Source organism: Astatotilapia calliptera, chromosome 1 (genome assembly GCF_964374335.1).
Source record: "Astatotilapia calliptera chromosome 1, fAstCal68.1, whole genome shotgun sequence".
NCBI lineage: Eukaryota > Metazoa > Chordata > Actinopteri > Cichliformes > Cichlidae > Astatotilapia > Astatotilapia calliptera.
This window is the reverse complement of record NC_137422.1, coordinates 13223549-13240681: the sequence shown is the minus strand read 5'-3', so window position 1 is coordinate 13240681 and position 17133 is coordinate 13223549. Positions and strand designations below refer to the sequence as shown.

Below are 17133 nucleotides of genomic sequence, written 5' to 3'. Positions count from 1 at the left end.
TCATATTTTAAATGTTATTCTTTATAAGTTAGTTACTTTCGTGTAGTATGAATGGCAACAGGTTAGATCTTAATGAATAGGAAAACTTTTTAAGTTTTTAAAATACAGTTAAAAGTCCAAAATCAATCCTCTCAGTCAAATTTTACAAAGCTGTACAGTGGGCCAATTCTTGCCCCTGGGCCTTATGTTTGACACCCACAGTCTTGACTATGGCTACATGCCCAGAGTTGCTGACATGTGATTGGCCAATTAGCTAGTATTAGCAACCAGCAGTTGAATAGATGTACTTAATGAAGTCAGTGTACACCTAAATGAGGTCTGTATTGAGCTACAATGTTTCTAACAAAGATTTGCAACTTCTATATTCAGGCTTCTTAAATTTCCAGTTCTCTCTCTTTTTTGTATGAGTAATATCATTCAGAATAAAATATTACAATTTCACAATTAGCAACAGAAAAGAGATAAAGAAAAGTTAACATTTGCCTCTGCTCACTGCAGTTCTAACTATTATTATGCTGCCTTGTGAGCTCGGTTTGTCAAGAAAATCATGGCAGAAACAAAAAAATTAAAACATTTTATTACAAACAAAAACAGTGATACCGTTCCTGAATTTCCTTGGTGATTAATATCAGAGACATGGAAAGGTTTACGCACAACCCCCCCACAGCCTCTTAACAAGTGAAAGAAAGAACATTTTAAAGATCATAAGTGGCAAATTGCAACCTCCTCCATCAAAACAACACAACTCTGAAATACTGGGCATACACCTGTCTGTGTTAAAATACTGTCAGTTGATGATATGGAAAAGAAAGTGGAGTATATAGGATGGATGATACCATGCTGAAGCTATCCGTTTTAGCACGTCCCCTTAGTTAAAGTCATGATTTGATTGTCAGTGGCCTTCTCATCACAATTGAGAAAATGTCAGTATCAAAAAAAGCCAATTAACTTTAAGTGATGGTAATTTTAGTAATTTAAGAATTTCTAAGGTTATTTATTCTCTTAAAGTCTGCCTTTTTACAGACATCAGCTAAATAACATGAAAGCTCCAAAGCACATAATGAGCTATACTGTCTCCTGAAGGGATGCAGTGGTGCAGGTTTTGCTCACTTATTCCACTTGTAAAGAGTACAGTGCCTCACTCTGACCAAATATCTTGTTAGACATGAGGTATGTCAGCTGACATGCTTTGTACGGTAATAAAAATCATAATGTGCAGTTCTAACAAACGGTAAGATTTACATCTTATAACAAAGCATCAGTGGTGACAAATCAATCTATAAAACAAAAAATAAAAGGTTACATGGTTTAGAAGAGGCCTTGATGGTGAATTAAGGGCAAGTTTTTGTCATTTGACTCAGGTAAAACATTCAACTCCCACTTCAAAAGCTTTGCAAGCGTGAAGACGTGAGGCCCCCAGAGGCTGTAGATCTCTCTTAATTAGATCTGTTGTTATTCCTCTGCCTGTCCTTTGGCACCCCTCTTTTTCCAGTTACATCAGTGTGCTGTGGATCCTGCTGTGGCATTGAGCTGCAGCAGCGCTGTTACATTCAGGGCTCTCTATATATTGCGTTCTCTGCCATCCGTCACTGTGTGATGAACTGCTGACCTCCCTCTTTAGGCGCTAGCCTCCTGGCAGTTTGTGCAACTGCGTGCCACCCTCTGCCTGTGTGTCTGGATCTGCACTGTGCACCTGGTGAGGCCGTAGGTGTGAAGCAGCATGTGACGCGCCTTTGCCTGGACCTCCTCCCAGTTGTTAGCACTGGAGGGCGCTGTGCACACAAAGAGACCTTTAAATATATTATATATATATATACACACACACATATACAAACAACAACAACAACAACTTGCAACTAACAAACAAACAGCTTATGATAATTAGGGCTGGTGACGCCAACAGACTGGCTCTGTGATTGGCTGCACACTGGACACTGTTTAAACTTTGGTGGAGAAATTATGCATCACGGATAATCCTGTCCACCGTCTGTACCACTTACTGGACAGGAGGCGTTTTCTCCTCTCAGATTCATTCAGCTGTGCTGCCGTGAGGACAGATGCAGGAAATCTCGCAGTAAGTCTAGACATTGCAACACATCTGTCTGAGCAGTATACCAACATGACCAGGCTTTCGATCGACAAACTTAAAAACCTCAGTCAGAGGTGAGGGGTGTGACAACAGCAGTTAGCAGCTTTCTTTGTTACTCCAGGCTTTCTGCTTCTGGCTCTGGGCATGCTTACGTCACATTAAATTCATCTGATCACAAACACATGCAGAAGAATAAATGTAATAGTATATTTACACTAATGTGTTCTTTTTAAACTGCATGCACTTAAACATTAATGGTTACTCGGTGCATTCAGCTCTGACACTATCCCATAGCCTAATAAAGAAGAGAACTCGATTTGTTGTGTCACCATATCAAAGTGAAATTAATTTTTGATGATGAATAACCTAAAACTGTAACAGATCAGTTTTCTAATGTGTGCTGCAGTAGCTGCAATTCCAACAGCAGAGGGAAAAAAATAAAAGAGCCATCATCGAAGTTAATGTAAATTAAAGTGACAATGTGATGCTCTGTTTGTGTTGCCACAGCTGGGTCACATTTTGGCTGTGTTGACCTCTACAAGATGCATCTATATGTATTCCTGCAGCAGAGAATCCATTCTGAAGAGGATACCGTGAATAAAAGAATCAGTGAAAATGTGGCACTTCCAGTTTCAGTTTACTTCCAGGTGATTTTAACCTGAAACTCTGAACACAATCTGCTCCTGACCATGTTATGTGCTATGGTAATTTAATTCAGTTTAATTCAGAACCTACAACAATACAGAGAAATCCCCCAAAATCAAACAACTCCCTATGAGCAACCACTTAAAGAAAGTGGGGAGGAAAAACTCCCTTTTAACAGGAAGAAACCTCTAACAGAACCAGGCTCAGGGAGGGGCAGCCATCTAGGAAGTGTTAGCCGACACACTGTGGAGGAGAGTGAGAGGTTAATAATAATGAATGAATGCGGAGTGGTGTATAAACACACAGAGTGAAAAGAGGTGAGTGAAGAAGAAATACCCCCAGAAGCCTACAGCTATTGAAGCACCGTGACTCTTAACACTTTATTAGTTAATGGAGGGTTCATGGTCACCTGATCCAGCCCCAACTATGAACTTTATATTAAATTAAAAAAAGAAAAGAAAAAAGGAAAGAAAGAAAGAAAAGAAAGTTTCAAGCCTAGTCTTAAAAGTAGAGAGGGTGTCTGTCTTTCGAATCTGACCTAGTCAAGTAAAAAGATTTCCAACCTGCACCGTTACAACACTACAACACATAACACACACAGACACTAAACTGCTTTACTGCACTGAACTGTATTCTGTTTTTACTTCGTTAAATCGGACAATTTTACACATTGTATTCTATTGAAGTGAAGTGGAACTCTATTGTAATGCTTTACATATTTGCATAAGAAGCCAAAGACCCCAGGAGGGGACACGAATCCCTCTGGGGTTGTGTCAGGATGGTGTAAAACCTCTGCCAAATCAAACATGCAGAGCTACCCACTATTGTGACCCTTTCCTAAAGGTCAAATGGAGCAGATGAAAGTCGCTCTTTATACTATTGTACTGAGTTGCATAACCATTAAAGATAGTTGTTGTATGTTTGTTATAATTACATTTTTGGCTGCTTTAACACAGGCATGTCCAAGCTTCGGAATACATAAAGTTTATATTATCTTAAGGTGGACGTGGCCATTGTGAGTTTGGCATTCTGGTCATTGCTAAAGAAATCAAGAAATCATATTTTTATCATATTTAATTTTAGGCTGATATCTGCAACTATTGTTGAACTGACTTTTCTGTAGGCAGTGAAAATTCACGCTCCAACTCCAACAATGACTGAACAGCTCCCTCTTGTGTACAATCTACAGCTTAGCGCATGAGTGGACTGTTCTGTGTGCCACATTTCAATACAGTTAAGTGGGTCAGAGTTAAACAGTGAAAGCCAGTTTTATACACTACTTTGTTGCATTGGCTTTATAAACACTTATTTCTAATTTTAAAGCAAAAGCTTGAATTAAGAAAAGTCTATAGTTGTCTAACAATGATAAATAAATAAATGAAGAACTGGCACTTTACTTTTAAAATGGTGGAAAAAACATTTGTGTGGCCCAAACTTTTCAAACATACTCTAGCACGCTACATTTCGCAGCAACCAGTATGAGCACTTTTCCTGCAAATCTTCCCTGCTGTCAAGTCCGATGGGGCCAGAATTATGAAAACAAACAAGTCTGAAAACAAAGAAATTCCAGAGAAGGCTGTGATACAGATGGACAAAGACTCTACACAGACCCTTTGCTTCTGACATTTAAAGCACAGACAAATCAGTACAGAAAATGGCACAAATAAGAGAAGCTTGCTAAACCACAGCCCAGATGTGCTTCCTCAGCAGAAAGTTCATGACGTCACTAACTCTATCTTGCACAAAAGAAGTCACTGCCAACAGATTTTTAAAATATATTTAAACTAGACTTAAAGGAATTCTTAATGTAAATTTTACTTTTTTTGTCAATTCTGACTACATGGTTATCATTGTATAAGCTCACTGAATAATTCTTGTTATTGATAATTGTTCTGCTCGTCCTGAAGGAAAAATTTTATCCAATTTGGTACTGGCAAAGTATACCTAATGAAGTGGCCAGTGAGTGTATTACATCCATTGTAAAGTACACGACTAAAGAAAAAGTGTTCATCATCTGTGTGCAAACAATGACAACTGTTTTTTGTGTGAAAAGAAGTTCTGTTTTTCAGTGTTTCAGTAGTTTCTAGGTAACATTCAAGAAGATGTTTCGTCAATCCCAAATTGAACAGGGTTTTTCCTGCATACAGAAATCCCCCCAAAAGCTTTAGCCAGATGAAAAATCACCTGCTCTGCACTGTCGTGAAATTGTGGTTTTTATTTTCAATCACATTACACATTTCTTATTGCAGCTACTCACTCAGCTGGAGATGCACCAGTGCTGCAGTCTTGTCTGCCGTCAGCGCCCAGACGTTCAGCTCATCGACTGATTGGACATCCTCCAGCTTAAGGAGGTCCTCTCTGATTCGCTGAGTGTCCAGGTGCCTGGGAACACCTGACACAGCAAGAGAAAACGTCAGCAAACAAATTAGTGTGCCCATCCCGCTCTATACTGTTTAAAGTAAACAGAATGCCCTGATGGGATTCTGCAACAGGAGATGGGACTTACCCTCCAAAACGATGACTCCTGTGTCTCGTAAGATGCGTAATGTGGTAAAAAGAACCAGAATGGAGAAGATGTACGTGCAGATGGGGTCTGCCAACTTTAACTCTGGCTGTGAAATCACAAAGCTACATCAAACCTCCTGAATCTTCTCAATTAATCTTCTTTTTATATTTTATTAAATACAATTTATCATACATCAGACCTACACTGTTGTAAAGCTCCATAACTACTACTTCCAAAAGGCAAAATTCCCATGTTTAGCAACTTCAGTGACATTTCCATTTTAGTTAGTTTAATTGGTTCTAAATGCAGGTTTGATAAGGACAAAGGGACATCAACACTTCTTTTTAACTTGTCACTGAGGAAGATAATAAAACAAAACTTTTTCACTTTATGCTGTGGAATAACATTCAAGATCATTTTCAATCAGTTAAGTGTGTCTCAAATGAAATTTATGCAAAGCAAATACACCTGCAGTATTAAAAATAAATATAAGCTGTTAAAAAAAAAAAAAGCAAACAAACACATACCTTGAACCGGACAATGTAAGCAGCTATGAGCACTCCGACACTCTGGAGGAGATCTCCCAAAGCATGGATGAATGCAGCTCTTACGGCGAGGCTGCCATGTGGCCTCTGCTGCTGAGCCGACTGTGAACTTGAAGCACCAGCAGGGGCGGGAGACTGACCGTGGCTGTGGCCGTGGCCGTGGCTATGTGAGTGCAGGTGACCATCTTGGTTTAACAAGAAGCCCATTCTATCATAGCCAGGGAAGCAAACAAGAAGTAATTGAGTCATTTTGTATATTTTTTTCCCTGCTACCACCAGGGGTTTAAAGACTTGCAGTCACAAGCTGTGGTTAAACATTACACACTGAAGATGTGTGTAATATTACTTACATAATGTTAACAGCCACCCCCACAGCTGCAGTGATGAGCATGACATCGCCGTCTATGCTGAAGTCCTGTTTTATTGTCCTCTGAACTGCCTCATAGAGCAGTATGCCAGTCAGTATATAGATGAGCAGCACACTGAGGACTGCTGCTACCACCTCTAGAAAGGAAGAAACAACCAGTTTATCTTTATCTACCAGTCTAGGAAATTAAGGGTTTTTTTTTTTTTTTAGACCATCCAATCTAATCTCGCATTTCTATTCAATGTTACTAAGTATTATCAGGCAACTTAGAATAAGACACTATCATGATATAACGCTTCTATGACACTACCCCCCAAAAAGCAGAAATGATCTTATTCTTACTCAGTTACTATAACTCAGTTCATTCGCTCTGCCCACTGTGGACCATTTTCTTCCTGTCAGGTTTAATTTTTACTGAAAGTTAAACAGAATTTACTGCACCTTCACCCCCTGATCTAACATTTGTTTTCCAAGTTATATGCTGTTCCTGATCAAATATAATTTCTATTTATGGCTCAAACACAAGTCTAGTGTGAACCTTAATTTTAATTTAAGTGGACACCACCATGTGGGGTTTTCCCGGCTCAGAGAGACTTTTTCTTCTATGTAGGAAAAACCCTTCTATTTGTCTACTGACAAATTGTTCCTCCCCAATACCCTGTGTTAGTTTTTTCCCTGTTTTAGTTTATTTCTAGTCCACCTTAAGCTCATGTTTTGCTTTGTATTATTTCACCATGTCTTATCTGAGCCAATGAGTATGCTGTTTAAGAAGACATAAATCTTGGGAGAATGAAGAAATTTGTAGTGTTAAAAATCTGCTCTGTCATATTTATAAGTGTTGAACTGATAAAATGTAGCAGACCAAAGCAATCACGTGTCAAAGAGGTGCGTATTAATTAATTAATGTATTAAAGAAAGCAAAAAGAAAAAAACAAAAGAAAAAACAGAACTATCCTGGTTTACATTACATTTAAATACAAAAAGAAAGAAAACTGTAAGTCAGGTTCCCTGCTGGGTCTTTTATTATCCCAGAGATTCCTCAGAGATGTCTTCCAATAACCACAGATTTCCACATTTCACAAATGGAACCAGCTAGGATGAACTTTTGGCGTTTCTGACTTTTGGTCAAACAAAACAGCGCAAATTGAATGTGTTAACTAGGCCTTTCCTAGTAAACTAAACAAACTCTAAGATAAACTGATAATAAAAATTATGACGGACTGCAACTTTACAACACTTCTGCTGGAATAATATTAGCTGAGGTCACAAAGCATTAGCTGAATGTAAACTAAAACACTCTAATATCAAACTATTTTCAGACACATTCCCTCCCATAGCTGATATTCTACTTCAAAGGTCTAACACAGTTTCAGCTAGAGAAGAAGAAAAGGGCAGTCAACACAAATAATCTAGGATTCGGGGGCCTTTAGATCCAAACAGAGTGACCACACTAACTGCTGTATAAGGACTCCAAAACTTAGAAAACAATGCGTCCTGTAGTTCAAGTAGTTGCCATCTACATGAATGATTGCACTTCAACAAGAGTTTTGTAATAAATCCAGAGACACATGAAGACATTTATATATTTACTTTAACTCTACCGCCATAAAATAGAAACAGTGGTTTATAACCAAAGGATAAACATTCATAGCAGATAACATTCATAGAGTCAACATGACATTTATCAGTTTCTGGCAGAACTTTTACAATTATGCATCTCTAATGCTGTAAGGCAGAGATGTCAAACTGATTTTACACCATGGGGCACATACTGCCCAAGTTTATCTTAAGTGGGCCGGACCAGTTAAAGTCCCCTTTCCATCAGTGTAAAGAAGTTTAACTACACATCTAATCCCTGAGATATCTTAATAAAAGAAATAAAAGGTGCAATTTCTCAGCACGTCTCTTTGGGTTTAAACTGTAAGAAATAAACCTTTAAAACAGAAAAAGTTCTGGGAGTTAGTCGGCCAGGCAGACCTGGAATTATAACAAAAATGAGAACATACCTAGACGATGGAGTCCAAAAGTGAATCTCTTGGTTGGTGGTTTAGTCGTAAGAAAGAGGGCCAGCATAGAAAACAGAATACCCACAACATCGGCTAAGATGTGCAACGCATCGGTCATGATGGCTAAACTGTTGGACACATAACCACCTGAAAGCAAAACATAATAATAATCACAAAATATATTCAAACAACTTGTGTGTAACTAATACACTATTAAAAAGTACTGTTTTACTAGAGACAACTGAGACATAAAGAAGACGAGCAGTCCAGTTCATGTGGGTTCAAAACAAGAACGGCAGATAAAACCTTGATTAAACATGACTTGTAGTTTGTGTTTTTCTACCATCTTTTTTTCTTTCTGGAATAATCATTTTTTAACCGGGGCTAAGTAAACTCACTAATCTATGAGATGGCTGGCGTCAAGAAATAAACAGGAGAGGTTTTAACCTAGAGCTGGGCGATATATCGAGTTTTTAAAACATATCGATATATTTTTATACGAGATATAAGATGTGACAATATCCTTTATATCGATATAGTCTATGTTACGTTATAATTATAGTTGTGGAGCCGCAAGTTTGCCTCTCTTTCGTCCACTTTTGTCTCTACTCCGCCTTGCCTTCACTGAAGACAACTCTCCCTCCTCCCCCATCGCTTCACGTGCAGGCAGCGACAAGACGGACACGGCAAATCTCCGTTAACGAGTTACTGCGCATCGCCCCATGCGTGGGGCTGGACGGCATCAACGTGCTAACGAGCTAAACATGCTAACGAGCTAACCGCGCTAACGAGCTAACAGCGCTAACCCTAAAATCCTTTCATTCTCTCAAAAGTTGATAGCGCGCCTTATGTATGAATTCTGGTTGTGCTTGATGGCCGCGAACCGATTTTATGTGGTACACGGCGCTCAGCAATCTGTCAAAATGTTTGAGTACGACTTTGGTAAGCTACGGAGCTGCACCGCTTGATAGATTGTCGGCGCATTACGGCTACCGAGGAGCTTCGCGGAGTGATACGTACTGTGCATCAACGTAATATTACCGTACTGTGTGTGTATAAGGACTATAAATGGCACCTGTAAGAGACGTGGTTATGAAGCGGATTTCAAACTCCAGGCTGTCAGTCACACAGCAAAACTTGGGAACAGAGCAGCTGTGAAATCTGTCTTTGTTATTACGCTCAGCGTCTTTTAGTTTATATTTTGACTGCACAATTGTGAGCTCTTCGTTTAGCACAAAAACAACCTTGTTTTCTTTTATTTATGGAGCATGATTATTTAATGAATGCTCATAATTTAATTTTGAGTAATTTTTCATGTACATCTGTGCTGTATGTTAATAAAAGTGCCTGTGTGACATCTGGGACACAGCTTTGACTAAGAACTCTCTTTTTGTTCTTACTTTATGGCGTAAAAAAAAAAATCGAGATATATATCTTATATCGCCATCCAGCTAAAAAATATCGAGATATGAATTTTGGGTCATATCGCCCAGCCCTATTTTAACCCATGCCTGAAATTAATGTTTGACGTGTATAATCAGTCATAGGATCTGCAGGCTGCCTGCAATCCTGACATGCAGCTTACGCAGAACACCAATGAAGAAAATGCTGCCACTTTCTGACTCTCAAACTTTGAGACATGTGAATGAAATCTACTGGCTCACACTTACCTAATCTTCATGCTTTATGGTGTTTTTGTTTTAAGAAAGCTGGCCTTACATGGAAGCCTTTTATTGCTACTGACATCTCATTCGCCTCTTATCATTCATAGATCTGTTATTAAGTTTCCTCTTGTGATCAACCACACAGCGACAAAGGTCCATCTCTTACCTATAATTTCACCCGTCATAAAGAGAAAATACAGCAAAGCTGCAATGCCAAGCTTCTTCATCACCCTCCTGTGTTTGATGGCCTCCCGCTTTCTAGTGCAGCTGTCACAAGGATCCATGTTTAGCCCCGGGCTGCCCAGGCTGGAAGACGAGTCCAGCAGGGAGTCATCATCATCTGCCACCAGCGTGTTCACGGCCACACCGTTGGACGAAGCTCCGGCGGAATAGTCCGACATCTCTCCAGACACCACGACCTTCAGCTTGTTGAATCTGGGCGCCTCATCGTCCGCCAGCTCGTCCGAAAAATCGAAAGGTGCCGTGTCGCTCAGGTCCCAGTCGCTTCGCTCCCTCCTGAAGGCGGACCGCACCTTGCCGAACAGGCTCCCACCTGACATCTTTGATACCGATAAGGGTGAGCTCTGTCTGTAGGCTGCTGTTCTCTGGGGTAATCATTCACGCTTTTCTAGCGGGTGCTCGACGGTGGGATTGTACGTCTACTCCATCTCAGCAACTGCAGGACAAAAAAAAAGTGGTATCAAAAACACACAGAAAGCATCCCTTCACGTTCGCACAGCTCACCGATTTCTACAGCGGGGTCTCAAAGAGCCATTTACACGACTGACAAAACGCTGAACTTACGTTTCAAATATAAGCCCTCAAGTCGCTCACTTTTCCACGTGAGCCGATGAACTTTGAGTTCAACAGTCCCCCTAAAAACAGTATTGGCTAAACAATAGCAAGCTAGCTAGTAAACGTTAGCTACCCTGTGGTGTTGGCTTGTGACTCTCACACAGTCACCAAAGCGCGGAAGACTGTGAGGAAACATGAGCGGGACTTACCACTAACTGTTCCCTCAGACTGTTCAAACGTATTTCGTTCCCACGTTAAAAACGGTCACGTCAAATGTGGTTGAACCGTCAGAGTCGAGGAAAAGAACTACCTCTGTACTGCTGTTGACACATTCCCAGCAGCAAGTTTGGTTTCACAGGCACAGTCACAGTCACGTGATTACACAGATCACATGACGGGTCTTTTTTTTTCCCTTTTAAGACGCAGTGACAAATCCAAAATATTTCCGCTCTGTTTTCTTCTTTTTTTGTTGCTAACATAGCCGTACTAATCACGGCTACAGTTACTGATACATGCCGATTAAACCAGGTAAGGTGCTGACTGCTGTTTACAGACTGCCGAGCCGCTGCTCTGCCTCTCGTGGATCACGCTGTGCTCATTATGGAGCAGCTGAGCAAGCTAGCTAGTTCTTCACAACCTTTACATACCTGATGCTCGATCAGCTGATATTTGCCTCTAGATAAAACAGTAAAAGCCGACTGTCTGCCTTTTCTGTGCCTCTTTGTAGGGTAGAAAAGCACTGGGTCAGTAGAATCGTCACATATGGAGGTAGAAGGAATGGAAGATGAAGGATCTTCGTCCCAAAGTGAACTTCCTCACAGTGAAGGTGTGTGTCAGTGTGTGTGTGTTTAAACCTCTGCTGCCTACACTTGAATTTGCGGTTGGCTTTAACTGCAAGCCCTGACATGGCAGCTCAGGCATCCTCAAGTAGTTGTAAAAGGTTTTTAATCTACAGCTGAAAGAACTGTTTGTGGAGTTACCAGTATTTCTGCATTTTTTTACGCATAACGTAGTCAAGGTTTATATAGGTCCCAACTATAGATCCACACAGCATGACAAATACATTCACACGACCTCAGCAGTGTTATAGAAATGTGAGAAGTTTCACAAAGCCACTCCACCAAAACAGAAACTGCCTACAAGTGGGAACTTTGGGAACTTTCATACACATATTGCACCAAGAGCACAATGTGGAATTATGGTTTCAAAGGGTTGACAGACTTTGTGTGTGTGTATATATATATATATATATATATATATATATATATGAGCGTAATATTTGTATTAAAAATTAATGTGTAATATATTCCCCTTAACTGAAAACACAGAGGTGCCTAAAAGCAGGCTAACGCTTTTTTCTCACATTAGCCAAAGTGTGTTGTTCTTCACAGTAAATTTTCCATTTTAATGTAACCCCTACACAACCAGCTCTGCAACTATACAAACAGTTGTAGTTCAGAAACCTTTCTGATGTTTTCTCTAACCTGATGTCAGGATAATCCCAATGACAACATCTTTATCATACTTTAGAAAGCTCCTCCAGAGAGACACACATTTACACAGCGTAGTGCCATTTTAACATTCACAATGAGAATAAAAACTATTTTATTAAAACAAAAATAGAATAATGGAGGCTTTAACTGGACAGTTGTGAAAAGCTGTTATTCATATTATCCATAAAATCAAAATAAAGTATGGATGATGTGATTTTCAGGTGAATTTCATTTAGCTTTTATTAAGGCCACACCAAAAGGCTGAGCTCCATTCTGCTTAATGGTAACTTTATGTCTTTAGAAGCTTGTTGGTACAGCCGTCCACAGCATTCACGGTTTCTCGTGTGGCACCTTGGGGAAATCAACTGGGCACTTCTGGTCTTGAGGTTCAAAGAGTAAAGAACATGCATACAATTTTGATAATTAAATTAAACTGTCATTCTGTGGATGGTCCAACAATTAGCTGAAATGCACATGTTTATAGAATGAGAACAGTAAAGCTTTCAGCTTGTATTTATGACATTGAAACATCAGCTAATCCAGATCACACTCACAACAAAGAAAGCCAACATCTCAGTAATTAGAATAAATGAAGTAAAAGGTAGCCCGTTACATTTAAAGGATATTCTTTTTCTTTCATAAATATTCATAAATATTTCACAGATCTACAGTCGGTCCAGCAAGAATCATTGCATCTGGATGGCTCAGCCCCGGTGGAAAACGTGTATGTGGATAAGAAAGCAGTGGACAAACTCACAGAGGGATTCCTCACTCACTACCTACCAGATCTGCAGAACTCTAAGAGAGCCCTCCAGGAGCTCACGTGAGTATTGACGTGTGTCATTGTTTCAGGACGCACTCTTGGGCTTGACATCATGTTAGGGTTCACTCACACATTTGCCTAAAAAATCATAATCAATTACCAAATCAAGCATTCGGAGGTACTTGCTTTGGCAACCCCTTGTGAATAAGAGAGAAGCAGAAAGTAGCTTCAGTCAGCAGCAGGTTCCCTCCATTTCGCTCCGTTTACTGCAGTTTCTCCAGTTTTCGGCATGTTCTTGTCCAGCCTGCTTCAGTGGGGGAACTGTAAATACACAAGAGCATTCCAGATCAGGATCTGGTAATCAAATAACATGTCAGGGCAAGTCTGTGCCAAAGGCTGCAATCAAGGATGAGATTACTCCTGCTGTTGCAATTGTTCTAAGTCCAGTCAGGTAAATGCACACATTGGTGGATCTGAATAAGGCCCAAGAGTTTTTTGCTTGTCAGTAATCACTGAACTATTTGCATTAATAAGAAGCACCCATGAACCTGGAGTAGAGACTAAAAAGCTGTTTAGAGAATCTGGTTTTTGTAATTTCGAGTTGCCTTTTGCACAGACAACTCCCTAAAACACACAGGCGCTAACTACAGTAAACACACTACAGTTGGTTTGACCAGTTCCTCTGATGCTGCCAGTGAGATCATGTGTCATGAAAAACAAACACAAGCTTGTGGACACTTTTAAAAGGGATGTTTTTCATCTATATAATCACTTTATTTTCTTGTTTTTCAGACAAAATCAGCTTGTGCTGTTGGACACACTGGACCAAGAAGTCACAAAGTTCAGAGAATGTAATGCCTTATTGGACCTCAATTCCCTGGTATGTGTGAACTGAATTCTAATCTAATTTGTTGTTGTTGTTGTTGTTGTTTGTGCACTCTACATCAGCCTACAGGAGTGATTTGTAAGCAAGGCCCTTTTCCTTAGTTTACAGAGGCGAAGGTGTACCACAATAAACTGGTGAACATAAGGAAAGAGATGATTATGCTCCATGAAAAGACAACTAAACTAAAGGTACTATTATCTTAGACGGCACTGGAGGCCGTGCTCTTAAGAGGAGGGCAAAATACTGAATGGAGGCAAATTAATCAAAGTCCTGCATGTTGTGTCCTCTCAGAAAAGAGCTTTGAAGCTGCAGCAACAAAAGCAGAAGGAGGCGCTGGAGAAGGAGCAGCAGCGGGAGAAGGAACTGGAGAGAGAAAGGCAGCTCAACGCCAAACCTGCTAAAAGAACGTAGGATCCCCAAGTGCGTCTGCTGTATTAAAAGACAATATGGGGCAAGGGGGCGGAGGTTTGCATGTTTTAGTCTATTTATTACATTTCTTAATCATTATAAAGCACGTTACTGCTAGCCATTTTCCAAAGTGCACAACTTTAAAATTATAAGATCAAATGAAATGGGGAAATATTATATGAACATCAACTTGAAACGTGCTTGATACATGTAATCCATGACAGTTAATATCAAATTCTACTTTAAATTATTGTTAAATGTTAATGCAGAGCTCACTGATATAAATTTTCTTTGAAATATTAACTGCGTTTGAAGCATGATTGTTTTAAACGTACGTTGTTCCTGTTGCAGGCAGGTTTGTGTGGCACAGACAGAGTTTACCACCTGTTATCTTAATGGCTGTTTCTGCAGTCGTTATACGCTGAGAATGGCTTCAAAGACGTTTTTGGTTTCTAGGAGTAACGGGAATGGCTGTAAACTGACTAGAATAACTGGAACTTGCTTCAGTTTTGGAGTTGCGACTCTCTGGGACTTGTTTCTTCATTTCTATGGCAGCACCCACCATCTTTAGATCCATTTCATAAGGAAACAAATTTGGAACAAGATGTAATTTTTCTATGTGACTAATATGAATTGAAAGAAGTGGAAAAAAAACGTAAAGAAAAAAATCTGTTTAACCGTCTTGAAACCGAAAGATGCTTTGGAAAATGTTTCTCTTCTTAAGTAATTCTTAGTACATGGACTAAAACTTGCAAAACCTCTGGTTTGATTGACCCCAGATTACATTGCCAAGAAGACCACAAACCAAAGACATTAACTAAATCATCAAATGCTGGTACTTCCCACTATCAGTGTCTGATGGCACACCAATTTGTGCACTTCTTCAAACAGAATTGTTGAAAATTACTCACGTAGCCATCAGACCACAGCCTGGGATAATCACTGCGCTTGGTGTCATTTGTTGAAGTATTAATATGTTGTTCCTGGACCCTCTTAGTGTTGAATGTTATAAAACAAGACATGCTGTTTAAAGCCACATAGGTCTGCACTAAATTTGCCTGACTGCATTTCTGCCGTTCAGATGATGTATAGCTAATTTATGATGGTGGATGAATAAAAATGTATCAAACTTTGCCATCACAATGATCAGTGTCTGTAAATTTGTTTAGTTGACCTTTTGAGAGGCTTCTATGCACTAGTTGTTCCTGAAACCTCAGTATTTGTACTATTAATAAAAAAAACAGACTGGTTTATAGTATACGGTCTTATTGCTGTGTTCTTTTGTATTCTTTACTTCTCAGCTGTCTATGTGTGGAAAAATTTAGGGTGAACAGGTCGAAGCAAACTAAAAGTGCAAAGACAGTGTTTGTGTGGGGCACTGTGGGTCATGCTCCTGATGCTGCGAGATGGTTTGAAACTCTACTGAAGTTTAAAAAGTGCGCTTATGCCGCAAGCTTCTTGGATTTGAGCAAAGTAGGAATCTTCTGCTTATAGATTTTTAATCTTAAGAATGTTTTCTGTCTGGTAAATATCTGGGCAGGTTACATTTTGGGCTGCACAGATACACTCACCGGCCACTTTATTAGATACACCCTTTTGCCGTTTAATTCTTCATGGCACAGATTCAAGAAGGTGCGGGAAACGTTCCTCAGAGGTTTTGGTCAGAATATGATAGCAAAACAAATATTTGTCAGGTACACATCCATGATGTCAATCTCACATTCCACTACATCCCAAAGGTGCTCTATTGGACTGAGATCTGGTGACTGTGGAGGCCATCTGAGTAGAGTGAACTCATCGTCATGTTTGACAAAGCAGTCTGAGATGATCTGAGTTATGTGACATGGTGCGTTATCCTGCTGGAGGCAGTCATGCGAAGACCGGTAGGCAGTTAATACACAGCAGGATGCTCAATCATCCGGGGACAAAGCAGGATAGATCCGTGCTTTCATGTTGTTTACATCGTCTCTGACCTTACCGATGGTTGCAGCAGAAAGGCAATCTCAATGGACCAGGCAATGTTTTCCTGGTGTTTGCCTGGTGTGATCTTCTGCTGCTGCTACCCATCTGCTTTAGTCTGTCCATTCAGACATGCTCTTCTCCATACTTTGTTGTAATGAATTTCTTTTGCCTTCCTATTAGCTCAAAGCAGTCTGGCTATTATCCTCTCCACTCTGCAATCAAGACATTTTTGCCAAGAGAACTGCCGCTCACTGAATACTTTTCGAAGCGTTCCCTGTAAACCCTAGAGATGCTCGTTTGGGAAAATCCCAGAATATCACCAGTTTCTGAAATACAGATCACCCTGTACGGCACCCACAACCACGCCACATTCAAAGTCACTTAAATCACTTTTCTTCCAAATTCTGATGCTCACTTTGAACTTCATCAACTTTGTCATCTTAACGATATCTGCACAGATATCGTTAAGATGAGTTGCTATCTGATTGGCTGATTAAATATTTGCACTAATGAGTGGTTGTTCATGTGTACCTGACAAAGTGTCTGGTAAGTGTGTTGTGCAATTTTCCCAGCTTCTTATATCCATAAATAGAAGACAACATTTATTTTTCTTCTCACACATTTCTATATTTGGGACATTTCACTGACAAAAGAACAATTAGTGACCTTATATGAGTTGTACTAAGCATCTAAGTCCACCAGGTGTCAGCAGAGTGACAGTTAATTTACCCGGATCTGGCTCTGTGACGATGGGGCACATGTGGGACACACCCCTGCAAAGTGACTGATCCATGAATGCTTCTCTCCTTTTTTTGGATGTCTGCATATTCTGTGGTTTAAATGAAAACTCACAACTGAAAATTTTAATCTGTTAATGTATATTTTAAAAACCTCATCCTGTGCTGGGTTTTATCGTGCTGGCAGGTGACAATTTCTTATGGAGGACCACAAGAGCCACGCGCATTGAAATAAAGAATTCTGTGCTTAAATAATGAATTGTAGAA

At 39.9% G+C, this 17133-nt stretch overlaps 2 protein-coding genes across 5 annotated transcripts; one reads left to right on the top strand and one right to left on the bottom strand.

Annotated features, from left to right (window-relative positions):
* Positions 1–561: 561 nt before the first annotated feature.
* Positions 562–11439, bottom strand: slc30a4 (solute carrier family 30 member 4). Of its 4 annotated transcripts, none has more exons than XM_026163412.2 (8): positions 11265–11439; positions 9989–10498; positions 8159–8305; positions 6136–6289; positions 5768–5993; positions 5241–5346; positions 4992–5126; positions 562–1772 (listed from the first exon to the last, which is right to left on the bottom strand). In XM_026163412.2, the coding sequence occupies exons 2-8, from the start codon at positions 10380–10382 to the stop codon at positions 1618–1620; spliced, it is 1317 nt and encodes a 438-aa protein (XP_026019197.1). In that variant the 5' UTR covers positions 10383–10498; positions 11265–11439; the 3' UTR covers positions 562–1617. The 4 variants fall into 4 exon arrangements, with proteins under 4 accessions (XP_026019197.1, XP_026019189.1, XP_026019201.1 ...); XM_026163404.2 differs by lacking the exon at positions 11265–11439 and adding an exon at positions 10827–10985; XM_026163416.2 differs by lacking the exon at positions 11265–11439 and adding an exon at positions 10928–10948.
* bloc1s6 (biogenesis of lysosomal organelles complex-1, subunit 6, pallidin) lies at positions 10985–15425 on the top strand. Its single transcript, XM_026163435.2, has 6 exons — positions 10985–11145; positions 11345–11443; positions 12774–12933; positions 13666–13753; positions 13861–13947; positions 14051–15425. Exons 2-6 carry the CDS (start codon positions 11380–11382, stop codon positions 14168–14170), a joined length of 519 nt encoding a protein of 172 aa, XP_026019220.1. The 5' UTR covers positions 10985–11145; positions 11345–11379; the 3' UTR covers positions 14171–15425.
* Positions 15426–17133: the final 1708 nt, after the last annotated feature.